This window comes from Strix aluco, chromosome 37 (genome assembly GCF_031877795.1).
Source record: "Strix aluco isolate bStrAlu1 chromosome 37, bStrAlu1.hap1, whole genome shotgun sequence".
Taxonomy (NCBI): Eukaryota; Metazoa; Chordata; class Aves; order Strigiformes; family Strigidae; genus Strix; species Strix aluco.
Window position 1 is genome coordinate 837887 of NC_133967.1, and position 27869 is coordinate 865755.

Here is a 27869-nt window from a genome sequence, read left to right on the forward strand (position 1 = left end):
GGTTATGGGACACTTTATTAGGCAGAGCCGGAGCGGCCGAGGGCCACCGTGGGGGGGCCCTGGGGATGGGGCTGCAGAGCAGCGACAGCCAAGCTGGGAGCCAGGGAGGGAGAGTGTGAGGGGGGGAGCCCGGGGATGAGCGCGGGGCCAGGGGCCTCCGGGCCGCGGCAGTGCGAAGCAGAGGTGACACGGGGGGGCAGAGGACAGGCAGCGGCGCAGCGGAGCTGCGGGGGCAGAAGGTCGCTCAGGAGCCCTGTGGGGAGAAGAGGGGGTGAGCGCCGGGACGGGGGACGGTGCGTCCCCAGGGCTCTACCCCGGCGCCAGTGGGGGACACGCTCCCGCTGGACGCGCTGTGCCCGGGTCCCAGACCCCGACCCACGCAGGGAGTGGGGAGCAGGGCATGGGGGACGGACGGTACCTGCAGCCCAGGGAACGGGGCGCCCTGAAACACAGAGAGACCAGGTCAGCAGGGGCGCGGGAGACACCCCGGGGCCACCCCCCCAGTGTCCCCCCACTCACCTTCTTGCGCACGTAGAGGCCGAGCCCCAGCACCAGGAAGATGAGCCCCAGCACGAAGCCCCCCACCCCCGTCAGCATCTTGCTGCGGGCGCCGTCCGACTGCAGCTCTGCGGGGCCCAGAGCAGGGGGTCAGGGCTGGGGGGGCCCGGCCCCCTCCCCACCCACCCCAGGGGCCGCGCAGGGCCTTACCCCAGCGCTGGCTGACGGGGTGCTGCAGGCTGACGTGCTCCACCTGGCACGTGTAGGTGTCCCCGCGCTGCGGGGTGGTTTCCAGCATCACCAGCACCTGGTAGGTCCAGTCTCCGTTGGGGATCACGTCCGTGGACACCACGCGCTCCGTCTCCTCCCGCCCGTTCTGGAACCACTTCACCTCGATCTGCGCCGGGTAGAAATCCATCACGGCACAAACCAGCCTGTCGATCTGGGGCAGGGAGCTCGACTGCACGGGGTAGATTTCCACCTCGGGCGGGACTGGGAGAGAGCGGGAGGGCGCTGGGCCGCGGCTGGGGACAGAGCCCCGGGGCCGCCCCGCACGCCTGCCCCCAGCCTGGCCCAGCGCTGGCCCTGTGCTCCCCACGCAGGACGTGCCCAGGGAGGGGCCGAGGGACTCGCGCCCCCAGGGAAGGGCGCAGGGGCTTTGCTGGGGGCTGCCCGGGGCCCTGCCCCAGCACGGCACGGACACGCTCTGCCCGCTGCGAGCCCGGGGGCTCGGCTTGTGCCCGGGGGGGGTCAAAGTGCGGCCACGCGCTCACCTTTCCTCTCCGTGATGAAGGGGGTCCCAACCTGGTAGTTGTACCGGCAGAACGTGTCCACCGAAGCCCGTTCATCATCCAGTAAGTCTGGCAGGCTGTTGAAGTACTGGGCTTGGGGCTCACCCAGGGGGGTGTCGGCCACATAGAGCCCCACATCACTGTCGAAGTGCAGTAACTGCTCCCGGTTGTGGATGTACCTATCCACATACCTCACCTGCTCGGTGCCGTTGAGGTACTGACACTCAAACACAGACAACTCCAGGAAAACCCGTGTGGGCAGGGAGGCCGTCAAGGGGGGGCAGGGAGGCACCAGGGAGCTCCCTCCCCATCCCCAGCCTCCTCCCGGCCGGCCCCACAGCCCCACAGCCGCCATAGGGCCAGTGCTGGTATCCTGCCCCCCACGGTGCCAGATCTCAACCTGGGCACTGGGGAGAGCTGGGGGGGACAGAGCCCCGTGGAAGGCGGGGCAGGAGGGAGTCGGGGCACAGCTGAGCCCAGAGACTGCTCCTGGGCTGCAGCAGCAGGGAGAGTGTCTCCCCCACACGCAGCACCCCACACCCCAGAGACCCCCGGGTCACAGGGGGGGCCCATCCCCACCAACAGCCTCCCCGTGCCGGGTCTCTGAGCTCACCGGAGGGCTCCTCGCCACCAGCCGCATGGGCTCCCAGCACCACCAGTGCCACCAGCATGGCCCCAGCTCCCAGGACATGACCAGTCTCCATCGCTGACACAGCAGAGGCTGGGCAAGTGCTGGGACCCCCGAGCCAGCCGCACTCTGCCCGCTCGGGGAATGGCCCCGCTCCTGCCCAGTGCGCGACTGGGAGTCCCAGTGAGGCCCAGTGAGGAGCGAGGCTGGGCAGCATCACCCGTCACCAGGCAGAGCCGGGCCCTGCAGGGCTCCCCATGACACTTGTCCCTCGCTGGAGCAGTGGCCCCCAGGCAGCGGTTGCCGGCCCCAGGTAGCGCTGGGGCTCCCCGGGCTCGGTGACCCCAACCTGCCCCCTCCCCAACAGCCTCTGCAGGGGGGTGCAGGGCCCAAGGTCAAAGGTGAAGCCCCGCGGGACCCTGCCTGGGCGTCCGTCTGTCTGTTTGCTCTGCAGGGTGCCCTGAGCTGCTGCTCTGCCCGGGAACAGCCGAGTCAGCCTCGGGGCTCCCTCCTATTGGGTCAGAGTCCGGGGGGCCCTGTCCCCCAGGCACGGGGGCCCCCCAGCACTCAGCACAACACCTGCCCCTCGCCTGCTCCCGCTCTCGCTGCTGCTGCCAGGAGAGGCGATGGCTGGGGGACAGGGCATCTCACTGGCACTGCTGGCAGTGCTGACCCTGCCAGGCGTGGGGGCCCTCAGAGGTGTGTGACGGGGCCGGTGCTGGGGCGGGCTGGGTCTGGGGACGGAGGTGAGGTGGTGGGTGCCCCGCACCCGGGGGGGGCTGGCACCGGGTCAGGATCGGACCCTGGATCAGGGCGTGAGAATCCCTGTTCCTCCAAGTGCAGGGAACTCCTGGGGGTGGTCCCCAGGTGCACCCCAGGGGGGCAGGGCAGGTGGTGGAGGAAAGGGGGCCATGATACTCAGTTGCCCAAGTCCTTGGGGCCCTGGGCCCCCCACCCCCCCACCCCAGGACGTGTCCCTGTGGTCCCCACAGCCTGTCAGTGGCCCTGGGCTCAGGGGGTGAGGGAGGGCAACTGCCTGATGGCACCGAGATGCCAGAGTCGGGGCGGGGGCTGAGCAGGTGTCCGAGTGCTCCCGTTCCTGGGGAGGGGGGTGTCGGCGTTGACACAGACCTGTGGGATCCTGGAGGGAAGGGAGAGGCTCAGGGAGGGCACCTGTACCCATCGGGGCCTCCCTTCCCCCATACGGGTCACCAGGGGAACTGTGGGAAGCCCCGTGGCAGTGGGGGAGGGACCTGAGCCTAATACCGGTCCCCACCCAGTGGGGAACGTGTTGATCCAGACTGACTTCTACATGCGGGATGAGCGGCTGCAGCAGGAGGGCGGCGAGTTCCTCTTCGATTTCGATGGCAACGAAATCTTCCATGTGGACCTGCAGAAGACGGAGACCGTCTGGCGCCTGCCCGAGTTCGGGACCTTCGCCAGCTTCGAGGCGCAGGGAGCTCTGCAGAACATGGCTGTGGACAAACAGAACCTGGAGATCATGACGGAAAATTCCAACCACTCACGGGCAAACATCGGTAACAAGGCGGGCATGGTCCGGCTGGTGCCTTTTCCCTGGGGACCCTGCACAGCACCCTGCTGCCCCCCAGAGTGGGGGTGCCAGGCACAGCTTCAAGCTGGGGTTTGGGGTCTCCCTGGCTCGGCCGTGGGGCACAGCGGGGCCTTTCCTGCACCCCCTGGGTCCTGTGGCGCCAGGCTGAGCCCAGGCTCTAGGCCAGCTCTAACTCCTGGATTGTCCACAGCCCCCCCCGAGGTGACAATGTTCCCCAAGCGCCGAGTGGAGCTGGGGGACCCCAACGTCCTGACCTGCTATGTGGACAAGTTCTGGCCCCCCGTGCTCTCCGTCACGTGGCTGAAGAACGGGCAGCAGGTGACCGAGGGCGTCCTCGAGACCGTTTTCTACGGAGGCCAGGACCACACCTTCCGCAAGTTCTCCTACCTGCCCTTCATCCCCAGCCGGGGGGACCAGTACGACTGTCGCGTGGGGCATGAGGGGCTGCCCACCCCCATCCTGAGGCACTGGGGTGAGCAGGGGGCTGGGCCTGGGTCCCCTCCCCTTGCAGGCAGCGAGGGAGGCGCTCAGCGCCCCATCCTCACCCCTCCTTGTCCCCTCCGCAGAGCCCCAAGTGCCCCTCCCTGTCTCCGAGACCACCGAGACCCTGGTGTGCGCCCTGGGCCTGGCCGTGGGCATCGCCGGCATCATTGCGGGCACCATCCTCATCATCAAGGCGATGAAGATGAACAGCGCCCGCAACCAGCGGGGCCTCTTGTAAGGAGGCAGAACCCAGGGTGCCCCAAAGACCTGCAACCCCCTAACCCTCATCAGTCCCATGCCCCACGGCTGCACCACAAGCCCCACAGCCCATCCCCTTCCCCTGTCCCTGCCCTGACCCACCCAGGCCTGCTCCACCCCTCCGCTGCCCCCTTGTCCATCCCCACAGGCACCTGCTGAGCGGGGTGTTGCCTTCCCCGGCTCTGGGCACTTCCAACAGCAGGAAAGGTGCTTGGGGACATCCTGACACCGAGTCTCTTTGTCCCCAGGGAGCTGGTCCAGGGCCCCAGGGCTGGGGGAGGATGCCAGGGGAACCCCCCACCTCTCCGACATCCCGCTTCCCCTCTCCAACTCCCCAGCTCCTCCCCCAGCTACTTTCAGACTCTGAGCCACCTCCCAGCACCCAGCACCCCCCAGGGCACGTGTGGGACCTGCCCTGGCCCCTCTTGCCCCCGCTGGCCCTGGTCCAGGCTGGGGACAGGCATGTGGGGTGTCCTCGCTGCTCCCCCAGCCCCATCCCAGTGCTGGGGACACTGTGGAGGAAACCCTCGGGCGTCTCCTGTGCATGGGACCAGGGCTGCCCCTGCTCTCACATTGACCTTGGCCCTGTTTCGGGGTGCCCCGTTCTCCACCAGGTCAGAGCAGCCCCCAGCCCACCCCAGCTGCCCATTTCTCCCCTTTCCCCAACCCAGCTCTCCCCAAATCACTCCAGCCCCTGTGGATCTGCTCTCTCACCCCCCACCGTCTGTCCCAGCTCCCCCAGTCCCTGCTTGCCCCCCCCCAGCCTCATGGGGGGCACTTGAACCCCCCAAGAGCTGTTGGGGGGCACAACTCAGCAGGGGACAAGCAATACAGGAGGTTCCTGCACTGCGGTGTTGAGAACGAACTTCTGTGAGTGACGGAGGAGCCCAGGAGGGGCTGTGCTGGGCTGGGCCCTCCCCAAGGAGTGGGGGGCTGGTGGGGAGGGTGAAGGCCAAGGGCAGCCATGGCTGCAGCGCCCAGGAACTGGGGGAGGCCAAGAGCCTCTGGACAGCGAGGAGGGCACGCAGGAAGCTTGTGCCCCAGGACTTGTGGAGAGCGGCCTTGGGCCTCTGCGGGAACCTGCTTGGCAGAGTCCCCTGGGCTGGAGCCCTCGGGGAAAGAGGGACCCAAGAAAGCTGGGGCTCGTTTCAAGGATCATCTCCTCCGAGCTCTGAAGCTCAGCCCAACAGAGAGGGAGGCGGGCGAGGCTGCGCGGGGGCACCGGGAGCTCGTGGGCAAGCTCAGACACAAAAAGGAAGCCCACAGAGGGTGGCAGGAAGGCCAAGGAGCCTGGCAGAGACACAGAGAAATTGTGCGAGCAGCCGGGCATGGGGTCAGGAAGGGCAAAGCCCTGAGAGAGATCACTGTGGCCACGGAGGTCGAGGGCAACAAGAAAAGCTTCTCTAGGTCCATCGGGGAGGAGAGGAAGAGCAGGGAAAACGTGAACCCTCACGGGAGGAAACAGGAGACCCGGTTACCCGGGCTGAGGAGGAGGCTGAGGCACCCAACCCCTTTTTTGCCTCCGTCTCCAGCGGCAAGAGCTGCCGGCACACAGCCCGAGGGGCAAAGGGAAAGGCCTGGGAGAAGGAAGAACCGCCCGCGGTAGGACAAGGTCAGGGTCAAGGCCCTGGAAGGAACTGGGAGGTGCCCAAGTCTGTGGGACCTGATAAGACACACCCGCGGGGCCTGAGGGAACTGGGGGGTGAAGCGGCTCAGCCTCTCACCCTCAGATTGGAGAAGTCCTGGCAGTGCCGTGAAGCTCCCGCTGATGGGAAACAGGGAAACGTAACCCCTGATTTTCAAAAAAGAAAAATAAATATGAAGATCCAGGGAAGTCCAGGCCTGTCAGTCCCACCTCTGCGCCCATCAAGATCCCGGAGCGGATCCCGCTGGAAACTGCCGGGGCACACGGAGAATCGGGAGGTGGTTGGTGACAGCCAACGCGGCGTCACTGAGGGCAAATCGTCCCTGAGGGAGTTGGTGGCCGCCTGCGATGGGGTGACAGCGCTGGTGGTGTCACGGTGTGAGCCCAGGGGGCAACTGAGCCCCAAGCAGGCGGTCACTGGGCCCTTCCCCCCAGTGCTGGGAAGGAGAAGAATGACCCAAAAGGCTCTGGAATGCAGATAAGGACAGGGATGGCTCCCTCCCCCCTTAATGGCCCCAGGCAAAAGGTGACTCCTCAGGGGAAGAAAACAAGACCAGCACTTTAATTCAAACACTAACAAAACCGACACTGGACAGGCAGGAGGGCACAGGGAGGGACGGTACCACAGCTTAAACCCCCTCCCCACCTTCCCACACCCCTCCCTCCTTCCCGGCCTCAGCTTGGGCCCCATCTCTCTCCCACCTCTCGCCATGGCACAGGGGTAGGGGATGGGGGGTGCAGTCAATCCATCGCTGCTTCCTCCTCAAGGGGAGGACTCCTCTGCATTCCCCCCCACTCCACTTGCTTCCCCTCTCCTGCACAGACTCTCTCCATCACGAGTCCCCCCCACGGGATGCATTTTTCTCAAGATGCTCCGCTGTGGGTCCCCCCCTCTCCGTGTCACACCTCCCAGTGCCAAACTACACCAGCGTATGCGGTTTCTCCCCTCAGAGTCCCGGGGGTCCCCCCCGGGCTGCAGGTGGGTTCCTGCTGTTCCGCTGACCCCCAGGGGAGCGGGGGGGGCCCTGCCGTCTCACCAGGGATACAGGGGGGCTCTGCACCAGCACCTGCCCCCTTCCTCCTCCTTCCTCCTGCTGACCTCAGGCTGTGCAGAGCTGTTCTCCTCGCAACTCCTCCTCAATGTGCCCCCAACCCCCCCCTCAGCTTCCCCTTCTTAAATACGTTATCGCAGAGGCACAGCCGCCATCGCTCATCGTCCCGGCCTTGGAGCCGAGGGAGCTTGGAGCAGCTTCTCGCAGGGGCCACGGCTGTAGCCCCCTCTACAGTTACCAAACGCCCCAGCACACTCAACCCAGCACATGTGGGGAAGGGAAGAGCCGCTGCCGTCACCTGCCTGGGCTGGTGCAAAGTTCTGCCCCTGTCCCGCCCGACGTCCATGTCTCTAGAGCGGAGAGAGGAGGATTTGCCGGCTGGAGCACTCGTGAGGGAGGGATTGGCTGGTGGTGGCACTCCAAGAGCTGTGGCCAAGGGCTCCATGTCCGCGTGGAGAGCGGTGACAAGGAAGGGGGGTCAGTGCCCCATCCTCACTGCCCTGTCCCCTCTGCAGAATTCCAGGGGCCCGTCACTGCTCCAGAGACCCTGGGTCCAGGGAAGGGAGTGCCCTCCCCACCCCCGTCCCCAGATCAGCAGGGTCCCGGGACACTTTATCAGGCAGAGCCAGAGAGGCCGAGGGCCACCGTGGGGGGGCACTGGGGACCCTGGCACTGCAGACCAGTGACAGCCAAGCTGGGAGCCACGGAGGGAGGGAAGGAGTAAGGGGAGGACCCCGAGGATGGGCACGGGACTGGGGGGCTCCGGGCCGCGGCGCTGGGAGCCTGAGATGACATTGGGGGCAGAAAACAGGCAGCGGCGCAGCGGAGCCGCAGGGGCAGGAGGTCGCTCAGGAGCCCTGTGGGGAGAAGAGGGGGTGAATGCCGGGAGGGGGGATGGTGTGTCCCCAGGGCTCTGTCCTGGCGGCAGCGGGGCACATGCTCAGCGGCCCCCCTGCCCAGCGGCCCCCCCGCTCACCTTCTTGCGCACGTAGAGGCCGAGCCCCAGCACCAGGAAGATGAGCCCCAGCACAAAGCCCCCCACCCCCATCAGCATCTTGCTGCGGGCACCGTCCCACTGCAGCTCTGCGGGGCCCAGAGCAGGGGGTCAGGGCTGGGGGGGCCCGGCCCCCTCCCCACCCGCCCCAGGGGCCACGCAGGGCCTTACCCCAGCGCTGGCTGACGGGGTGCTGCAGGCTGACGTGCTCCACCTGGCACGTGTAGGTGTCCCCGCGCTGCGGGGTGGTTTCCAGCATCACCAGCACCTGGTAGGTCCAGTCTCCGTTGGGGATCACGTCCGTGGACACCACGCGCTCCGTCTCCTCCCGCCCGTTCTGGAACCACTTCACCTCGATCTGCGCCGGGTAAAAGCCCGTCACGTAGCAAGCCAGCCTGTCGGTCTGGGGCAGGGAGCTCGACTGCACGGGGGCGACCCTCACCTTGGGCTGAACTGGGAGAGAGCGGGAGGGCGCTGGGCCGCGGCTGGGGACAGAGCCCCGGGGCCGCCCTGCACGCCTGCCCCCAGCCTGGCCCAGCGCTGGCCCTGTGCTCCCCACGCAGGACGTGCCCAGGGAGGGGCCGAGGGACTCTCACCCTCAGGGAAGGGCACAGGGTCTTTGCCGGGGGCTGCGCGGGGCCCTGCCCCAGCATGGCACGGACACGCTCTGCCCGCTGCGAGCCCGGGGGCTCGGCTTGTGCCCGGCCAGGAGCAACGCGCGGCCACGCGCTCACCTTTCCTCTCCGTGATGAAGGGGGTCAAAGCCTGGTAGTTGTACCGGCAGGCTGTGTCCACCATACCCCGTGCGACCTCCAGTAAGTCTGGCTGACTGTTCCAGTACTGGGCTTGGTGCTCACCCAGGGGGGTGTCGGCCACAAAGAGCCCCACGTCGCTGTCAAAGTGCATAAACTGTTCCCGGTTGTGGATGCACCTCCGCACGTACCTCACCTGCTCGGTGCCGTTGAGGTGCTGACACTCGCCCTCAGCCATCTCCAGGAAAACCCCTGTGTGGGCAGGGACACTGTCACAGGGGGGCAGGGAGGCACTGGGAAGCCCGCTGCCCATCCCCAGCCTCCTCCCGGCTGGCCCCACAGCCCCACAGCTGCCATAGGGCCGGCGCTGGGATCCTGCCCCCCAGGGCGCCAGTTCTAAGCCTGGGCACTGGGGAGAGCTGGGGGGGACAGAGCCCCGGGGAAGGGGGGGCAGGAGGGAGTCGGGGCACAGCTGAGCCCAGAGGCTGCTCCTGGGCTGCAGCAGCGGGGGGAGTGTCTCCCCCACACGCAGCACCCCCCACCCCAGAGTCCACCAGGACACTGGGGGGGCTCATCCCCACCAACGGCCTCCCCATGCCGGGTCTCTGAGCTCACCCGAGGGCTCCTCGCCACCAGCTGCGTGGGCTCCCAGCACCACCAGTGCCACCAGCACGGCCCCAGCTCCCAGGACACGACCAGTCTCCATCGCTGACACAGCAGAGGCTGGGCAAGTGCTGGGACCCCCGAGCCAGCTGCACTCTGCCCGCTCGGGGAATGGTCCCGCTCCTGCCCAGTGCGCGACTGGGAGTCCCAGTGAGGCCCAGTGAGGAGCGAGGCTGGGCAGCATCACCCGTCACCAGGCAGAGCCGGGCCCTGCAGGGCTCCCCATGACACTTGTCCCCCTGCTGTACCCCACGGCTGGGAGCAGCATCTGACTCATGCGACCCCTGGATCCCAGAGACTGGGGGGAGCCGGGCCCGGAGAAAACCCCTAATGTGGGGGGCCCCAAACCAAGTCCTGCTACTGGGGTCCTGCCTGGGCGTCTGTCTGTCTGTTTGCTCTGCAGGGTGCCCTGAGCTGCTGCTCTGCCCGGGAACAGCCGAGTCAGCCTCGGGGCTCCCTCCTATTGGCTCAGGTGCACCCCAGGGTGGAGGGCAGGGTGCAGGAAGGGGGACCCCTCTCCAATGTCCCTTGGGGTCACGCTATCCCTACAGCACCCGGCCATCAGGATGTCCCTTTGCAAGAGCTCTGGTGGCCTGGCCGAGGTGTGTATTGAGGTGTGGGGTGGGAGCGCTGGTCCCCTGGGGCCCTGGGACCCCCCAGCCCCCCCACCGCATGTCTGGGAGCCGGTCGGGGTCCCTGCATGCAAACACACATTGTCACAGGTCCCAGGCTGCAGGGAGTGCCTGAGCCTGTCGGTGCTGTTGGGGAGCAGTTGTGACAACACCCGTGTGCGCTGGGATCAGCTGGATGAGCTGCTCAGCCCGGTGGCGGAGGTCAGAGAAGAGGTGGAAAGATTAATGAGTTTTAGGGAGTGCGGAAGGGTGGGGCAGCACCTTGACACCCCTGAAGCAACAGGAGCAAGTGGAGGCTCCAGAAGAGGCAGGATATCCCTCACCCTCTTGCAGAAGGAGGGACCTAAGGGATGGGGGAGGCTGGGAACAGGTCCCTGCTCAGGGAGGGAGGAAATTCCCCCCCCCGCCCTCCCTCACCCTCCATGGTGTCCCTTCACAATAGATACAGGGCCCCGGAACTTGTGAATGAAGCAGAGAAACACAAAGAAAATGAGTCAAAGGAGGAGGAAGATGAAGGTCCACCAAGGCCGGGTCGCTCTAGACCAGGTATTAAAACAAATTCTAAAAAGAACCCCAGAAGGGTCATTGTAGGAGGTGACACCATTCTGAGGGCGGTCGAAGGCCCCACACGCAGACCAGTCTGCTGCCTCCCTGGGGGCCTGGTGAAGGACCTCACAGAAAAACTCCCCGCTCTAGTGAGACCCCAGGGCTACCAACCGTGCTTGGTTTTTCCGGTAGGTAGCCATAATATTACCAGCAGTAGCCCAAAATCAACGAAGAGAGATTTCAGGGCCTTGGGGAAACTGGTTAAACGGTTGGGTGTGCAAATTGTGTCTCCTCTGTCCCTTCGGTTGCGGGGATGGATGAAGGAGATCACGGGAGAACTCAACAGATGAACTGGTGGCTCCGAGACTGGTGTTACTGGTGGGGTTTGGATGGTTCAACTGCGGGTCGCCAGAGCTTTTGGCATCAGATGGGATGTTCCTGTCCCAGAGGGGCAGAAGGGTCTCGGGGCAGGAGTGAGCTGGGCTCAGGGAGAGCTTTGAACTGGATTTGAGGGGGGAAGGGGACAAACTGGAACTCCCAGACATCAGCCCCGGGGTAGATCACCGGAGTTTGTGGGCTGTTCTGCCAGCGATGACCCTCACCCTGCCTTCTCAGCACAGGCAAGGGATGGAGACAGGCAGCACGACAGAGATGAAGGGCTATGGATGGATCGGTAACCATGGTAACACCTGTGAAAGGTCAGGCTGGACTTAGGACTTCTAAAAGCGAAAAGGTGTGGGGGACATCAGCCCAGCTGAAGTGCATCTCTACCAGCGCACACAGCATTGCACACACCACAGCGCTGAGGGATCTGGTGGAGCTGAGCACAGTCACTGTGAGGTTCATGGTTGGACTGGAGGATCTTCAAGGGCTTTGCCAACCAAGATAATTCTGGGATTGATTCTGGGATAGCGTTCAAGGCCGACAAGATCTTCCCGAGGGTCCTGCAGAAGCAGGAGAGTGTCTGGCACCTGCTTGAGCGTGGGACCTTGTTGAGCTGTGGGGTGCAGGGAGCTCTGCAGAGCAGTAGCAGGGACACATCGTGGCTGCACTAGGTGGCCCAAGGGCTCCACCCTCCCCCAGAGCCCTTGAGGGAACAAGCCGGCCACCGCCTGGCCGCTGCCTTCCCCTGGAGACCCTGCACAGCACCCTGCTCCCCCCCAGAGTGGGGGCACCCAGGTACAGCCCCAAGCTGGGGTTTGGGGTCTCCCTGGGTCAGCGGTGGGACACAACGGGGCCTTTCCTGCACCCCCCGGGCACTGTGGGGCTGGGCTGAGCCCAGACTCTAGGGCAGCACTAACTCCTGGGCTGTCCCCAGCCCCACCCTCAGGTGACAATGTTCCCCAAGGGCCAAGTGGAGCTGGGGGAACCCAATGTCATGACCTGCTACGTGGGCAAGTTCTGGCCACCCGTCATATCTGTGGCTGAGGAACGCTCCAACTCTCCAACTCCCCAGATCCTCCCCCAGCCCCTTTCAGCCTCTGAGTCCCCTCCCAGCACCCAGCACCCCCTTGAGCACGTGTGGGACCAGCCCTGGCCCCACTTGCCCCGCTGGCCCTGGGCCAGGCTGGGGACAGGCATGTGGGGTGACCCCACTGCTCCCCCAGCCCCATCCCAGCACTGGGGACACTGCGGGGGGGCCCTGGGGCATCTCCTGTGCGTGGCGCGGGTGCTGCCCCTGCTCCCACATTGACCTTGGCCCTGTTTCGGGGTGCCACGTTCTCCCCCAGGCCAGAGCAGCCCCCAGCCCACCCCAGCTGCCCATTTCTCCCCTTTCCCCACCCCAGCTCCCCCAAAATCCCTCCAGCCCCTGCAGATCTGCTCTTCTATAAAAACTGCTGCTTTTGGTGTTCGGGGGAGGCGGGACGGGTTGGTGCAGACCAGGGGTGCGGTGCCACACTCGGTTGCAGGCGGTCACCCCGCAGCGGCGGGGGCTTGGGGAGGCCTGAGGCCGCCACCACCAACTCCACGCTGGCAGCTGGGGGGACGCAAATGCTGAGTACAGAGATCCACACACTCGGTTTTCCAGACAGAATACTGTGCCGGCATTAATACCGTTTTTATCAGGGCCAGCCAATCCCACGGGACCAATTGATACCCGTGAGTGATTGCCTCCAGTATACCTGTTGTAAATGAGTTTTGAAGCCCGTCCTCATTAACGCTTTTACGCGGTTCTTTAAAATCCTGGTAGGGCCGGGGCTCGTGCTGCAGCTGATGGTTGGGTGTTAAATTGCCAGAAACGCCACAGGGTCTCCATGGCTCAGCGCCTCCTTAAGACATGTCTCTATCTTAGATTCTCCTCCCTGAATCTCTACCGGGAATGCCTCCGCTGGGGGAGGTGGAGAATCAGAAGGTGCAGATTGTAATTCCTCAGCTTTAACCTTTTCATTCCCACTTGCTTCTGCCGGGGTGGCAGTAGGAGTTAGTTCTTTCTCCTGCCGGGATGAGGTACGGACAGGTTCTGGTATTTCTCCTGTCAGTGGGCTAAAGCCATGTAAATCACCCGCTGTGTAAGGACCCCAGAGGTCCCTGGGTCCTCATTAGTTTTAAGCTCCTCTCCGACCTTCCACCACAACCGGGAATCATTTACAATACTTAAAGATAGAGCGCAGTGACTCATGCAGTTGGTCATCTGTGACTGAATGTTGGGCCGTGTTCAATAACTGCTTTAAAACTTGTATCTAGTGCTGTTGTTGCTTAGAAAACCTGATCCCATGAGTTACAAGAAGAAGAGAAAGAAAGAAAAACCCCTTATGATTTAAGAGAAGGAGAAGAAAACCCATATGCCAGCAGCTTCCTGCAGCCAGGCGTTGCTCTCTGGTAGCTAAAGAAAAAAATCCTTCTGTACTTTGGTATGGTGGCAGCTTCCCCAAGCCGGGCGCTGCTCTCTGGTCCTTACCAGCGGAAGGAATGTTGAAGTCAGGACAGATCATCTCATTGTCCCGCAGGTGTTGTGTGATGGTGCTCAGGATGAGCTGCTCCATCAGCTTCCTGGGCACCGACGTCAAGCTGACAGGCCTGTAATTTCCTGGATCATCCTTCTGACCCTTCTTATAGATGGATGTCACATTGGCCAATTTCAACTCTGTGGGGTTTTGTTAGTGTTTGAATTAAAGTGCTGGTCTTGTTTTCTTCCCCTGAGGAGTCGCCTTTTGCCTGGGGCCGTTAAGGGGGGAGGGAGCCATCCCTGTCCTTATCTCCATTCCAGAGCCTTTTGGGTCATTCTTTACCTTCCCAGCGCTGGGGGAAGTGCCCAGTGACCGCCTGCCTGGGGCTCAGTTGCCCCCTGGGCTCACACCGTGACACCACCAGCGCTGTCACCCCATCACAGGCGGCCACCAACTCGCTCAGGGACGATTTGCCCTCAGTGACGCCGCGTTGGCTGTCACCAACCACCTCCCGATTCTCTGTGTCCCCCAGCAGTTTCCAGCGGGATCCGCTCCGGGATCTTGATGGGCGCAGAGGTGGGACTGACAGGCCTGGACTTCCCTGGATCTTAGGTCTATTTTTTTTTTTGAAAATCAGGGGTTACGTTTCCCCGTTTCCCATCAGTGGGAGCTTCACGGCATTGCCAGGACTTCTCCAATCTGAGGGGGAGAGGCTGAGCCGCTTCACCCCCCAGTTCCCTCAGGCCCCACAGGTGCGTCTCATCAGGTCCCATAGACTTGGGCAACTTATTTGCACTCTGTCATGCTGGCGGGGGGGTCCTGGGATGTGTCTTGTACATAAACCACCCTCCCCCTCCGACCTGCCCCATCTAGCCAATGATCAGCGCAGCACCGACATGGGGATGGGTGGAGGGAGGGGCTGTTTGTTTTTTACGTTGACTGTATAAGTGTTGCGCTTGGGACGGGGAGCTGAATGCTCGGGGGGGTCACGGGGAAGGGGGTCACCCCCCTGCCCCCAGATGAGCAGGGCCGGAGGTCGCTCAGGAGCCCTGTGGGGTGAAGAGGAGGTGAACGCCGGGACGGGGAATGGCGTGTCCCCAGGGCTCTGCACCAGCGTCAGCGCAGGACATGCCCTGGGGCCCCCCACCCAGCGGCACCCCCACTCACCTTCTTGCGCACGTAGAGGCCGAGCCCCAGCACCAGGAAGATGAGCCCCAGCACGAAGCCCCCCACCCCCGTCAGCATCTTGCTGCGGGCGCCGTCCCACTGCAGCTCTGCAGGGCCCAGAGCAGGGGGTCAGGGCTGGGGGGGCCCGGCCCCCTCCCCACCCACCCCAGGGGCCGCGCAGGGCCTTACCCCAGCGCTGGCTGACGGGGTGCTGCAGGCTGACGTGCTCCACCTGGCACGTGTAGGTGTCCCCGCGCTGCGGGGTGGTTTCCAGCATCACCAGCACCTGGTAGGTCCAGTCTCCGTTGGGGATCACGTCCGTGGACACCACGCGCTCCGTCTCCTCCTGCCCGTTCTGGAACCACTTCACCTCGATCTGCGCCGGGTAAAAGCCTGTCACATAGCAAGCCAGCCTGTCGATCTGGGGCAGGGAGCTCGACTGCACGGGGCTGACCCTCACCTCGGGCGGGACTGGGAGAGAGCGGGAGGGCGCTGGGCCGCGGCTGGGGACAGAGCCCCGGGGCCGCCCCGCACGCCTGCCCCCAGCCTGGCCCAGCGCTGGCCCCATGCTCCCCACGCAGGACGTGCCCAGGGAGGGGGCGAGGGACTTGCGCCCTCAGAGAAGGGCGCAGGGGCTTTGCCAGGGGCTGCCCGGGGCCCTGGGAAGGAAAAGAATGACCCAAAAGGCTCCAGAATGGAGATAAGGACAGAGAGGGCTCCCTCCCCCCCTTAACGGCCCCAGGCAAAAGGCGACTCCTCAGGGGAAGAAAACAAGACCAGCACTTTAATTCAAACACTAACAAAACCGACAGTGGACAGGCAGGAGGGCACAGGGAGGGACGGTACCACAGCTTAAACCCCCTCCCCACCTTCCCGCACCCCTCCTTCCTTCCCGACCTCAGCTTGGGCCCCATCTCTCTCCCTCCTCTCCCCACGGCGCAGGTACAGGGGATGGGGGGTGCAGTCAATCCACCGCTGCTTCCTCCTCGGGGGGAGGACTCTTCTGCATTCCCCCCCCCCCCGCTCCATGTGCTTCCCCTCGCCATGGGTCATCCCCTCCCCGTGTTGCCCCTCCTAGCCCTGAACTACACCAGCACGGATGGCTTCTCCCCTCAGAGTCCCAGGGGTCCCCCCCAGGCCGCAGGTGTGTTCCTGCTGCCCCGCTGACGCCCATGGGAGCTGGGGGAGGGCCTGCCGTATCACCAGTGTTACAAGGGGGCTCTGCACCGGCACCTGCCCCCTTCCTCCTCCTTCCTCCTGCTGACCTCAGGCTGCGCAGAGCTGTTCTCCTCCCAACTACTCCTCAATGTGGTCCCAAACGCCCCCCTCAGCTTCCCCTTCTTAAATACGTTATCGCAGAGGCGCAGCCGCCATCACTCATTGCCCCGGCCTTGGCCAGAGGAGTCTCCGAGGGGGAGCTTGGAGCAGCCGGGGGAGCTTGGAGCAGCTTCTCGCAGGGGCCACGGCTGTAGCCCCCTCCACGGCTACCGAAAGCCCCAGCACACACAACCCAGCACATGTGGGGAAGGGAAGAGCCGCTGCCGTCACCTGCCTGGGCTGGTGCAAAGTTCTGCCCCTGTCCCGCCCGACGTCCTTGTCTCTAGAGCGGAGAGAGGAGGATTTGCCGGCTGGAGCACTCGTGAGGGAGGGATTGGCTGGGTGGTGGCACTCCAAGAGCTGTGCCTAAGGGCTCGATGTCCGCACAGAGAGCGGTGATGGGGGGGGGGGGCTCAGTGCCCCATCCTCACCCCGCCATCATATCCGCAGAGCATCAGGGGCTCCTCCCTGCCACCGAGAGCAGCGAGACCCTGGGATGACCCTGGGCCTGGTCGTGGTCACCATCAGCATCATTGCGGGCACCGTCCTCATCATCAAGGCCATGAACAGCGCCCGCAGCCAGTGGTGTGGAGCAGTTTGCTAACAACTGGCTACGTGAGAAAGGGCACAGCACCGAGGAACTGCTGACAACGGCGACGTGATGGGAGAATACCGAAAAGTATCAAAGAAGAACAAAGAACAGAAGCAGGACTATGTAGAAGGCCTTGCAGAAATCATAAAGGGAGAGATTGGTATTTAACCTTAGCAACCAATGTATCTAACCTTAGCAACCTATAAGGAGCTTGCTTTTTGCAATATGTATGAACTAATTATTGTGGATATAAAAGGAGTGTGAGTACTAATAAAGTTGAGCCTTTGTGCATTATATGATGGCTGGGCTCCCTCTGCGTTCTTTCAACAAGTGGTGACCCCGACGTGATCCGTGCCAAAGGACGTGATCTGCTAACGACGTGATACGTGCCAAAGGACGTATCAGGCACCACAAAGGATAAAGACCAGAGAAGGTTGTTCAGGTCCTTAAGCAGCGAGGACGGCGAAAGGCGACTAAAAAGGCCCGCGCCCAGGGTGTCATAAGAGGTGAGCCCTGCTGATACGTGCTGCCGAGACCTGGAAAGGCTGCAACGGAAAAATTCAGGTATGGACAGGCAAGCAGCATATGATTTATTTGCATCCTGGCTGGTACAACGCCGGGTTGAGGGAATAGATGTAAAAAAGGATCTTCAGGGGCTTTTAGCTTATGGGGTAGAGCAAGGTTGTTTTATTAATCCACATACAGTTCATGAGTTATCGGAATGGCGAAAATTTGGAGATAAGTTATGGGAATTAACATTGAACGATGATAAGACAGCAAAAAAGTTGGGAAAGTTATGGAGGATGGTTCATAATGAATTGCTAAGGTATCAGGCTGAAAAAAGAGCTGCACAGAGCGCAATTGCGGCAAAAGAGAAAAACACCAGATATGGGGAGGAGGAAACTAGGTGGCCATTACCGCCTACGTTTCGTGAGTTTGTTTTACCACCTTTACGTTCCGAAGAGAAGGGACAGGAAAGCTCAGAACGAGTTCTCCCTACCGCTCCCCCCGCTTCTGCCCTGAGTAGCCCTGACGCATCCAGCCAGACTGTGACGCCGGAAGGCGAGAATTCTACTCCTGGCTCAGAAGATGGGCTGGGGATAGAGATCGCTAAAGAAAGGTGTCGGGCTTGGAATGCATTGGCACGAGAGGGGTTAGAAAAAGGGGATGAGGAGATGACTCAGATGGCGACAGCAATGGCTTTTCCAGTTCAGTTTCAGCCGAACCCAGCTGGTGGAATGAATGCTACTGTTACGGCATTAGATTGGAAGCTTTTATCACAATTGCGCTCTACAGTGAGTTCTTATGGTGTTACTGGTGAACCGGTTCGTCAAATGTTAGATTATCTCTGGAGCACTCAACTTCTTCTGCCTGCAGATTGTCGGGGTATAGCAAAGTTAATTTTCTCTCCTAGTCAGTGGTTGTTGTTTAATGCGCATTGGCAAGCGAGAGTGTTAGAATCGATAGCGATACAGCGGCAAGCAGGAGATCCATTACAAGGGATTACAATGGATGAATTAATGGGGTTAGGACCTTATGCTAGAGTAGAAGCTCAAGCACTGCTTGGTCCGGATAAAGTGAGAGAGGCAATGAGGTTAGTGAGAGAGGCCATAGAGCAAGTGAAAGAGCCAGGCGGAGTTCCAATGTATATGGGAATTAAGCAAGGGAGAGAAGAAACTTTGGGCAGTTTTGTAGATAAGTTGGTAAATGCAATTGAAAGAGCAAGAGTACCTCTCTACATGCAGGGTGCTCTCTTAAAACAATGTATTTCACAAAATGGCAATCCTGCTACAAAGAGTTTGCTGAATACATTAAGGGCACATTGGACTGTAGAGGAGGCACTTGAAAAGGCGTCATCGATACCCACTGGACCTCAGGCTTTTCTTGTAGAGGCAATAAAGAAATTAGGGGAAGGAATGAAAGAACAGGCTCAGGCTACTCAAAGTCAGGTTATGGCAGCCCTTGCGCCTCTCCAGACTTCAGCAGCAGCAGCAGTTAAAGTGCAAACACCTCAAAAGGGGCAGCTGCGGTGTTACCGATGCGGAGCTCCAGGGCATGTACGAAAGAGTTGTACAGCCAGAAATGTATGGTGTCAAACTTGCCGATCCAACTACCATAATGAGGGGGCTTGCTGCAGACGGTCGGGAAACTCCACACGGAGCGCGTTCGCCGGCCGCCGCGCAACGACGAAAATTGCAGCCGCAGCGCAGTCCTTCAGCCTGCCACCCGGGGAAGTCTCGGGTTGGACCTGGCAGCAGTAGTAGATGTTACCCTGTTAACAAATAATCCTCAAACAATATCTACGAATGTACGAGGACCTATCATTATTAATGGGAGAGCCATGGGAGCTTTATTATTAGGAAGATCATCAGCATCACAATGTGGACTATTTGTTTTACCGGGAGTTATTGATGCAGATTATGAAGGTGAAATCTATATTATGGCATATACACTGAATCCACCAGTAAAGATTGCACAGGGACAACGGATTGCACAGCTGGTGCCTCTGCCACAAGTGACTCAAACAATACGACCAGTGACTGAGAAGAGTCGCGGAAACAAAGGCTTCGGATCTACAGGAAGCCTGACCCTGCTAACACTGAATCTGAGTACGAGACCCAGGAAGACTGTTCATCTGTCATTTCAAGGTAACGCAATAACTGTGGAAGGGTTGTTAGACACAGGCGCAGATTCCAGCATACTGTCGCCTTCTTCTTGGCCACAAGGCTGGCCGTTACAAGAGCATACCACCACCATTACTGGCGTGGGTGGTCTAACTTTAGCTAATCGAACGCCGCCCCTACAATTAACAATTGAAGGACAAACAGTCACAGCGGTGCTTGCTGTAGTGCAATTACCTCCAGGGGTAAACTGTTTAATTGGAAGAGATGTGTTAGCACAAATGGGAATAGTTTTGACAAACGATCACCATTTATTCTAATGGCCATTGCTTGGACTTTCCCGATCCCTATAACTTGGACATCTGACGATCCAATATGGGTAAAGCAGTGGCCACTAAAAAGGGAAAGTCTTGAGCAAGCACACCTGCTAGTACAAGAACAATATCAGCAAGGACATTTAAGATTATCTACTAGTCCTTGGAATACTCCGATATTTGTCATAAAAAAGAAATCAGGCAAATATCGACTTTTGCATGACCTTAGGGAAGTAAACAAACAAATGGAACCAATGGGGGCTTTACAACCAGGTATGCCGAATCCAGCTATGTTACCTTATGAATGGCCTATATTAATTGTGGACTTAAAAGATTGTTTCTTTACGATTCCGCTTCATGAAAAGGACATGCGCCGATTTGCTTTCACTTTACCAACAATAAATAGAGAAGGGCCAGATCAACGGTTTGAATGGACAGTTTTACCACAAGGAATGAGAAATAGTCCAACTTTATGTCAGATTTTTGTAGAATTACGTCAAAAATGGACTAATGTTATAATTTATCACTATATGGATGATATATTATTTGCACAGAAAGAACCATTTACAGAAACACAGATAAGAGAAATTGTAAACACCCTTGCAAAGCAAAGATTGGTAATTGCACCAGAAAAGATACAAAAAACAGCTCCATGGAAATATTTGGGATTGTCTTTGATGAAACAAATAGTAACACCACAAAAATTGACAATTAATCCTGAAATTTCAACACTGCACGATGCTCAGAAGCTATTAGGAGATTTACAATGGCTAAAACCTATAGTGGGCATTCCAAACGAGCTTTTACAACAATTACGACCACTGTTAAAAGGAAATGACCCTGCACAGGTGGTGTCTTTATCAACAGACCAGAAGCGAGTGCTACAACAGATTATAGACCGTATTACTTCTGGACAAGTGCGTCGGAGAGATGCTGAGCTCCCCCTGGACATACTTGTGTGGATGGGTTCACAGCATTTGCTCGGAGCTATTACGCAGTCTAAAAAGAAAACGGGGGAGACATGGGTGCTAGAATGGATCACGCCAGCATTACAACAATCAAAATCTTTACTTCAAAGAATTGAGGCACTAGCAAATTTAGTAAAGAAAGGTCGTGTGCGAGTTATTCAAATAAGTGGAAGAGAACCTCAATTCATATACTGTCCAATGCAGAAGGAAACCATGCAATGGTACCTGGCAAATAGCATAGCATTGCAGGAAACCATGTTAAATGGGCCAATGATGTTGTCAACTGATCAATTATCTATGGAACCTTTGAGATGGTTAGGACAATTACATTGGATTGAACAGCCAAAAAGACAACAGGCGCCGATTCCGAATGCCATCACAGTTTATACAGATGCAGGAAAGAAATCTCAGACAGCAGCTATAACGTGGCAAGAAGATAATACATGGAAACACGAGATATTAAAAGCCACAGCACAAGACACACTACAAACTTTGGAACTGTTGGCAGTAGTTTGGGCGATGGTTAAGTTTAATGGACCATTGAATATTGTAACTGATTCTATGTATGTAGCAGGAATAGTAGCAAGGATAGAAGATGCAGAAATCAGGGAAGTACAAAATAAGCGTCTCTATGAGTTGTTCTTACAATTACAGAGGGCCATAAAAATAAGGGAACAACCGTATGCTGTAATCCATGTTAGGAGTCATAAATGGGATATAGGACTTGGGGAAGGTAATGCTCGAGCGGACAAGTTGGTATCCACTGCTGTACATGTTCCCATGCCGAAAGACAAATTGGCAAAAGAAGCACATGACATATTCCACCAGAATGCAAAAGGGCTAAAAACACAGTTTGGCATCACAATGGCGGAGGCAACGGCCATAGTAAAAACATGCCCTGTTTGTAGTTTTCACAATAAAGGGGTTGGTATTGGAATAGGAGTCAATCCTAGAGGGACGAAATCTAATGAAGTATGGCAAATGGATGTGACTCACATACAAAGCTTTGGTAGACTTAAATATGTACATGTTACTATAGATACTTATAGCAAATATATATGGGCCTCTGCGCAGAGTGGGGAAAAGGCCATACAGGTAATCAGACACTTAACATGTTGTTTTGCAATAATGGGAGTCCCGAATACTATAAAGACAGACAATGGACCAGCATATGTCGGAAGTCGAATGCAAAGATTTTTAAGCAAGTGGGGAGTGAAGCATGTAACAGGGATACCGCATTCTCCCACAGGACAGGCCATAGTTGAGAGAGCAAATGGTACCTTGAAACGTTATGTAACAAAATATCAGGAAATACAGGATGTACAAGAAAGATTAGCAAAAACATTATTTGTAATGAATCACTTGTGTATATTTGGAGACGCAGAACAACCACCAGCTATGTTACATTATGAAAAGGCAAAAGTAAGTGAGGGAAGGAAAGAGATATGGGTAAATTATAAGGATCCAAAAGATGGATTGTGGAAAGGACCAGCTAAAGTAATAATATGGGGAAGGGGATATCTTTGTGTTTCTACACCAACAGGCACCGTATGGGTTCCAGCGAGATGGGCGAAACCTGCCGCACCTCCCAATGACGCCGGAAGAGAGACAAGCTCATCGACAGCGACTGATTAACCTGGGGCAGGGGTTATGCTTGTGTCTCTACAGATGCCGGCCCTCGCTGGGTTCCTGCTCGGTGTGTTCGGCCTGTGCTGGAACCTGCATCAGGCTGAAGGATGGGTAGTTCCACAACCCAAGCAGAATATCTGGGTAACTTTGGTTGGCTTAGCAACAGACTAACGCTACTTCTTTAGCTTTAAGTGGTCTTTTAACTGATGTTGATAGTGTTAGACATGCTACTTTACAGAACAGAGCTGCAATTGATTTTTTGCTTTTAGCGCAAGGACATGGATGTGAAGATTTTGAAGGAATGTGTTGCATGAATTTGTCTGACCACTCAGAATCTATTTTTAAAAGTATACAGCAGCTGAAGGATGGTGTGAGGCGTCTAACAGAAGAAGATGGATTAGATTGGTTAACAAGGATGTTTAAAGGTTGGGGACTTTCAGGATGGTCAATATCTCTGATCAAGTCTATGGGGGTCATGATCTTGGTAATTGTGACTGTGCTTTTGATGTTGCCATGTATTGTCAGTCTTCTGCAAAGGGCCCTGCAGAAGACTGCCTCTGCAATATTTTTAGCACAAGTGCAAAAAGAAAACGGGGGAGATGTGGAGCAGTTTGCTAACAACTGGCTACGTGAGAAAGGGCACAGCACCGAGGAACTGCTGACAACGGCGACGTGATGGGAGAATACCGAAAAGTATCAAAGAAGAACAAAGAACAGAAGCAGGACTATGTAGAAGGCCTTGCAGAAATCATAAAGGGAGAGATTGGTATTTAACCTTAGCAACCAATGTATCTAACCTTAGCAACCTATAAGGAGCTTGCTTTTTGCAATATGTATGAACTAATTATTGTGGATATAAAAGGAGTGTGAGTACTAATAAAGTTGAGCCTTTGTGCATTATATGATGTCTGGGCTCCCTCTGCATTCTTTCAACACAGTGGGGCCTCTCGGGGTGGGGCAGGAGAACCCAGGATGCCCCCAAAATCGAGTGATGCCCCAGCCATCACAAGTCGCAGGCCCCACGGTGGAAGTGCAAGACCCACAGCCATTCCCCTTCCCCATGTACCTGCCCGAAGCCTCCTAGCCCCACTCCACTCCCCCGCTGACCCATTCCGCACCCCCACGGCCAAACACTGAGCGGGGCACTGCCTTCCCGGGCTCTGGGGCACTTCCAGCAGCAGGAAAGGTGCTTGGGAACAGCCTGGCACCGCCCGGTCTCTCTGTCACCGCCTCATCCGCACCCTGCTCGTCCTGGGGACAGGGGATGGTGGGGAACAGGGTGACTGGGGGGGCCCCTGGGGCTGGCGGGGCTGCAGGATGGCTCTGGGGGGACAGCAGTGGTGGCAGGGTGGGGGCAGGACACCTGGGTCCTGGCGGGGGGTGCAGTGTGCTGTGTTGGGGTGCAGGGTAGTGTCCCGTGACGGGTCACTGCAGGAGGGAACGCAGCGGCCATCTGCACTGGGGCTGGAGAGGGTGACCCCCACAAAACCCCCCACCCCAGAGCCCGACTCCCCACTCCCACCCCCCAGTGGGGTCAGACACCGGCAGGGGGACATGGAGTCACCGACCAGAGCAGGGGAGGGGACGCAGAAGACCTCGGCCCACCCCTGGGCTAGCCTGCAGCCGACCGGAAGATGTTGGGTGTCGCCGGCCTCCCCAGTGAGTCTCCCCCATCCCGCTGAGGACGCAGAGCCTCATCCCGGCCACCCGGGACCGGGGAAGGGAGTGCCCCCCCGTGCGCGCGCCCCTGTCCCCAGACAAGCAGGGCCAGCGGCTCTCGGGACACTTTATTAGGCAGAGCGGGAGCAGCCGAGGGCCACCGTGGGGGGGCCCTGGGGACCCCGGGACTGCCGAGCAGCGACAGCCAAGCTGGGAGCCAGGGAGGGAGGGAGGGGGTGAGGGGGGGACCCCGGGGATGAGCGCGGGGCCGGGGGGCTCCGGGCCGGGGTGGTGCGAGGCAGAGGTGACGCGCAGGGGCAGAGGACAGGCAGCGGTGCAGCGGAACCGTGGGGGCAGGAGGTCGCTCAGGAGCCCTGTGGGGAGAAGAGGGGGTGAGCGCCGGGACAGGGGATGGCACATCCCCAGGGCTCTGCCCCGGCGCCAGTGGGGGACAGTTCCCACCAGACGCGCTGCCCCCGGGTGCAGGGGGGACCCCGGCCCACGCAGGGAGCGGGGAGCGGGGTGGGGGGGGACGGACGGTACCTGCAGCCCGGGGAACGGGGCACCCTGAAACACAGAGAGACCAGGTCAGCGGGGGTGCAGAAGACGCCCCGGGGCCACCCCCCCAGTGTCCCCCCACTCACCTTCTTGCGCACGTAGAGGCCGAGCCCCAGCGCCAGGAAGATGAGCCCCAGCACAAAGCCCCCAACCCCCGTCAGCATCTTGCTGCGGGTGCCGTCCAACTGCAGCTCTGCGGGGCCCAGAGCAGGGGGTCAGGGCTGGGGGGGCCCGGCCCCCTCCCCACCCACCCCAGGGGCCGCACAGGGCCTTACCCCAGCGCTGGCTGACGGGGTGCTGCAGGCTGACGTGCTCCACCTGGCACGTGTAGGTGTCCCCGCGCTGCGGGGTGGTTTCCAGCATCACCAGCACCTGGTAGGTCCAGTCTCCGTTGGGGATCACGTCCGTGGACACCACGCGCTCCGTCTCCTTCCGCCCGTTCTGGAACCACTTCACCTCGATCTGCGCCGGGTAGAAATCCATCACGGCACAAACCAGCCTGTCGATCTGGGGCAGGGAGCTCGACTGCATGGGGTAGATTTCCACCTCGGGTGGGACTGGGAGAGAGCGGGAGGGCGCTGGGCCCGAGCCGCGGGGCCGCCCTGCACGCCTGCCCCCAGCCTGGCCCAGCGCTGGCCCTGTGCTCCCCACGCAGGACATGCCCAGGGAGAGGCCGAGGGACTTGCGCCCTCAGGGAAGGGTGCAGGGGCTTTGCTGGGGGCTGCCCGGGGCCCTGCCCCAGCACGGCACGGACACGCTCTGCCCGCTGCGAGCCCGGGGGCTCGGCTTGTGCCCGGCCGGGGGCAACGCGCGGCCACGCACTCACCTTTCCTCTCCGTGATGAAGGGGGTCCCAACCTGGTAGTTGTGCCGGCAGAACCAGTCCACCGCAGTCCGTTTCCGCTCCAGTAATTCCAGCTGGCTGTTGAAGTACTGGGCTTGGGGCTCACCCAGGGGGGTGTTGGCCACATAGAGCCCCAGGTCGCTGTCGAAGTACAGTAACTGCTCCCGGTTGTAGATGTACCTGTCCACAAACCTCACCTGCTCTGTGCTGTTGAGGTATTGACACACAGTCTCAAACATCTCCAGGAAAACCCCTATGTGAGCAGGGACACCGTCACGGGGGGGCAGGCAGGCACCGGTAAGCCTCCTGCCCATCCCCAGCCTCCTCCCGGCTGGCCCCACAGCCCCACAGCCACCATAGGGCCGGCACTGGGATCCTGCCCCCCAGGGCGCCAGTTCTCAGCCTGGGCACTGGGGAGAGCTGGGGGGGACAGAGCCCCAGGGAAGGGGGGGCAGGAGGGAGCCGGGGCACAGCTGAGCACAGAGGCTGCTCCTGGGCTGCAGCAGCGGGGGGAGCGTCTCCCCCACACGCAGCACCCCCCACCCCAGAGACCCCCGGGACACGGGGGGGCCCATCCCCACCAACAGCCTCCCCGTGCCGGGGCTCTGAGCTCACCCGAGGGCTCCTCGCCACCAGCCGCGTGGGCTCCCAGCACCACCAGTGCCACCAGCACGCCCCCAGCTCCCAGGACACGACCAGTCTCCATCGCTGACACAGCAGAGGCTGGGCAAGTGCTGGGACCCCCGAGCCAGCCGCACTCTGCCCGCTCGGGGAATGGCCCCTCTCCCGCCCAGTGAGGGACTGGGAGTCCCAGTGAGGAGCGAGGCTGGGCAGCATCACCTGTCACCAGGCAGAGCCGGGCCCCGCAGGGCTCCCCGTGACACTTGTCCCTCGCTGGAGCAGTGGCCCCCAGGCAGCGGTTGCCGGCCCCAGGCAGCGCTGGGGCTCCCCGGGCTCGGCGACCCCAACCTGCCCCCTCCCCAACAGCCTCTGCAGGGGGGTGCAGGGCCCAAGGTCAAAGGTGAAGCCCCGCGGGACCCTGCCTGGGCGTCCGTCTGTCTGTTTGCTCTGCAGGGTGCCCTGAGCTGCTGCTCTGCCCGGGAACAGCCGAGTCAGCCTCGGGGCTCCCTCCTATTGGGCCAGAGTCCGGGGGGCCCTGTCCCCCAGGCACGGGGGGGGCCCCAGCACTCAGCACAACACCTGCCCCTCGCCTGCTCCCGCTCTCACTGCCTGCTGCCAGGAGAGGCGATGGTCGGGGACGGGGAGTCCCACTGGTGCTGCTGGCAGTGCTGACCCTGCCGGGCACGGGGGCCCTCAGAGGTGCGTGAGGGTGCCGGGGCCAGGGGGGGCGGGTCTGGGGGCAGAGGTGGGGCAGGGGGAGCCCTGCACCTTGGGGGTGCTGGCACAAGGGCCGGATAGGACCCTGCATCAGGGTGTGGTGAGCTCTGACCCTCCAAGTGCAGGGAAGCCCTGGGGGTGTTCACTGTTGCACCCCAGGGGGGCTGGGCAGGCGGTGGTGGAAGGGGGGCCAGGACACATAGTCGCCTAAGTCCTTGGGGCCCTGGGCCCCCACCCCCCAGCATGTGCCCCAGACAGGCCCCTGTGCTGCCCACAGCCTGTCAGTGGCCCCGGGCTCAGGGGTGAGGGAGGGCAACTGCCTGATGGCACTCAGATGCCAGAGTTGGGGCCAGGGCAGAGTGGGTTTCCGAGCGCTCCCGTTCCTGGGGAGGGGGGTGTCAGCATCGCTACAGCCCTGTGGGATCCTGGAGGGAAGGGAGAGGCTCATGGGGGGCTCCTTCCCCCATACGGGGTCCTCAGAGGAACTGTGGGGAGCCCTGTGGCAGTGGGGGAGGGACCTGAGCCTAATGCTGGTCCCCTCCCAGTGGGGAACGTGTTGATCCAGACTGACTTCTACATGCGAGACGAGTGGCTGCAGCAGGAGGGCGGCGAGTTCCTCTTCAATTTGGATGGCAACGAGATCTTCCACATGGACCTGCAGAAGACGGAGACCGTCTGGCGCCTGCCCGAGTTCGGGACCTTCGCCAGCTTCGAGGCGCAGGGAGCTCTGCAGAACATGGCTGTGGACAAACAGAACCTGGAGATCATGACGGCAAATTCCAACCACTCGCGGGCAAACATCGGTAACAAGGCGGGCATGGTCCGGCTGGTGCCTTTTCCCTGGGGACGCTGCCCATCACCCTGCTCTCCCCCAAAGGCGGGCGCACCCAGTCACAGCCCCAAGCTGGGGTCTGTGGTCTCCCTGGCTCGGCCGTGGGGCACAGCAGGGGCTTTCCTGCACCCCCCAGGTGCTGTGGGGCCGGGCTGTGCCCAGGCTCTAGGCCAGCTCTAACTCCTGGGGTGTTCCCAGTCCCCCCTGATGTGACGATGTTCCCCAAGTGCCGAGTGGAGCTGGGGGACCCCAACGTCCTGACCTGCTACGTGGACAAGTTCTGGCCCCCCGTGCTCTCCGTCACGTGACTGAAGAACGGGCAGGAGGTGACCGAGGGCGTCCTCGAGACCGTTTTCTACCGAGGCCAGGACCGCACCTTCTGCAAGTTCTCCTACCTGCCCTTCATCCCCAGCCGGGGGGACCAATATGACTGTCACGTGGGGCACTAGGGGCTGCCCACCCCCATCCTGAGGCACTGGGGTGAGCAGGGGACTGGGCTTGGGTCCCCCCCCCTTGCAGGCAGCGAGGGAGGGGCTCAGCACCCCGTCCTCACCCCTCCTTGTCCCCTCCGCAGAGCCCCAAGTGCCCCTCCCCGCCTCCGAGAGCATAAGAAAGTCTTAATGGCTCA

General features: G+C 60.5%; 5 protein-coding genes and 1 pseudogene across 7 annotated transcripts in view; 2 read left to right on the forward strand and 4 right to left on the reverse strand.

The window, feature by feature from the left end:
- LOC141917379 (class II histocompatibility antigen, B-L beta chain-like) lies at nucleotides 1–2085 on the reverse strand. Its single transcript, XM_074810533.1, has 6 exons — nucleotides 1902–2085; nucleotides 1272–1540; nucleotides 709–990; nucleotides 520–626; nucleotides 419–442; nucleotides 1–253 (listed from the first exon to the last, which is right to left on the reverse strand). Exons 1-6 carry the CDS (start codon nucleotides 1991–1993, stop codon nucleotides 245–247), a joined length of 783 nt encoding a protein of 260 aa, XP_074666634.1. The 5' UTR covers nucleotides 1994–2085; the 3' UTR covers nucleotides 1–244.
- On the reverse strand, nucleotides 1–25850 carry LOC141917386 (class II histocompatibility antigen, B-L beta chain-like). Of its 3 annotated transcripts, none has more exons than XM_074810558.1 (6): nucleotides 25687–25850; nucleotides 25055–25324; nucleotides 24504–24785; nucleotides 24315–24421; nucleotides 24214–24237; nucleotides 1–253 (listed from the first exon to the last, which is right to left on the reverse strand). In XM_074810558.1, exons 1-6 carry the CDS (start codon nucleotides 25775–25777, stop codon nucleotides 245–247), a joined length of 783 nt encoding a protein of 260 aa, XP_074666659.1. In that variant the 5' UTR covers nucleotides 25778–25850; the 3' UTR covers nucleotides 1–244. The 3 variants fall into 3 exon arrangements, with proteins under 3 accessions (XP_074666659.1, XP_074666658.1, XP_074666657.1); XM_074810557.1 differs by lacking the exon at nucleotides 1–253 and adding an exon at nucleotides 6413–7785; XM_074810556.1 differs by lacking the exon at nucleotides 1–253 and adding an exon at nucleotides 23782–24044.
- LOC141917328 (uncharacterized) overlaps nucleotides 1–27869 on the reverse strand; it is a 158452-nt gene that overhangs the window by 8273 nt on the left and 122310 nt on the right. The gene's annotated exons all lie outside the window — the stretch shown is intronic.
- Nucleotides 2497–5077, forward strand: LOC141917389 (HLA class II histocompatibility antigen, DR alpha chain-like). The gene is made up of 4 exons (XM_074810560.1): nucleotides 2497–2616; nucleotides 3198–3455; nucleotides 3681–3962; nucleotides 4057–5077. The coding sequence occupies exons 1-4, from the start codon at nucleotides 2544–2546 to the stop codon at nucleotides 4209–4211; spliced, it is 768 nt and encodes a 255-aa protein (XP_074666661.1). The 5' UTR covers nucleotides 2497–2543; the 3' UTR covers nucleotides 4212–5077.
- Nucleotides 7869–9452, reverse strand: LOC141917304 (class II histocompatibility antigen, B-L beta chain-like). Its single transcript, XM_074810413.1, has 4 exons — nucleotides 9290–9452; nucleotides 8657–8926; nucleotides 8094–8375; nucleotides 7869–8011 (listed from the first exon to the last, which is right to left on the reverse strand). The coding sequence occupies exons 1-4, from the start codon at nucleotides 9378–9380 to the stop codon at nucleotides 7869–7871; spliced, it is 786 nt and encodes a 261-aa protein (XP_074666514.1). The 5' UTR covers nucleotides 9381–9452.
- LOC141917305 (HLA class II histocompatibility antigen, DR alpha chain-like) lies at nucleotides 25846–27862 on the forward strand (annotated as a pseudogene).

What these genes read in the sequence shown, in the direction of transcription:
- LOC141917379 (XM_074810533.1), bottom strand. Translation starts at nt 1,993, where the DNA reads ATGGAGACTGGTCATGTCCTGGGAGCTGGGGCCATGCTGGTGGCACTG. An exon ending in GGTGGCGAGGAGCCCTCCGG is followed by an intron (nt 1,541 to 1,901) that starts TGAGCTCAGAGA and finishes CCTGCCCACACG; the next exon opens with GGTTTTCCTGGAGTTGTCTG. An exon ending in GCCTCTACGTGCGCAAGAAG is followed by an intron (nt 443 to 519) that starts GTGAGTGGGGGG and finishes TCTGTGTTTCAG; the next exon opens with GGCGCCCCGTTCCCTGGGCT.
- LOC141917389 (XM_074810560.1), top strand. Translation starts at nt 2,544, where the DNA reads ATGGCTGGGGGACAGGGCATCTCACTGGCACTGCTGGCAGTGCTGACC. An exon ending in AGGCGTGGGGGCCCTCAGAG is followed by an intron (nt 2,617 to 3,197) that starts GTGTGTGACGGG and finishes GTCCCCACCCAG; the next exon opens with TGGGGAACGTGTTGATCCAG. An exon ending in CCCCATCCTGAGGCACTGGG is followed by an intron (nt 3,963 to 4,056) that starts GTGAGCAGGGGG and finishes TCCCCTCCGCAG; the next exon opens with AGCCCCAAGTGCCCCTCCCT.
- LOC141917304 (XM_074810413.1), bottom strand. Translation starts at nt 9,380, where the DNA reads ATGGAGACTGGTCGTGTCCTGGGAGCTGGGGCCGTGCTGGTGGCACTG. An exon ending in TGGTGGCGAGGAGCCCTCGG is followed by an intron (nt 8,927 to 9,289) that starts GTGAGCTCAGAG and finishes CTGCCCACACAG; the next exon opens with GGGTTTTCCTGGAGATGGCT. An exon ending in CTTCATCACGGAGAGGAAAG is followed by an intron (nt 8,376 to 8,656) that starts GTGAGCGCGTGG and finishes GCTCTCTCCCAG; the next exon opens with TTCAGCCCAAGGTGAGGGTC.
- LOC141917386 (XM_074810558.1), bottom strand. Translation starts at nt 25,777, where the DNA reads ATGGAGACTGGTCGTGTCCTGGGAGCTGGGGGCGTGCTGGTGGCACTG. An exon ending in CCCCGTCAGCCAGCGCTGGG is followed by an intron (nt 24,422 to 24,503) that starts GTAAGGCCCTGT and finishes TGGGCCCCGCAG; the next exon opens with AGCTGCAGTTGGACGGCACC. An exon ending in GCCTCTACGTGCGCAAGAAG is followed by an intron (nt 24,238 to 24,314) that starts GTGAGTGGGGGG and finishes TCTGTGTTTCAG; the next exon opens with GGTGCCCCGTTCCCCGGGCT.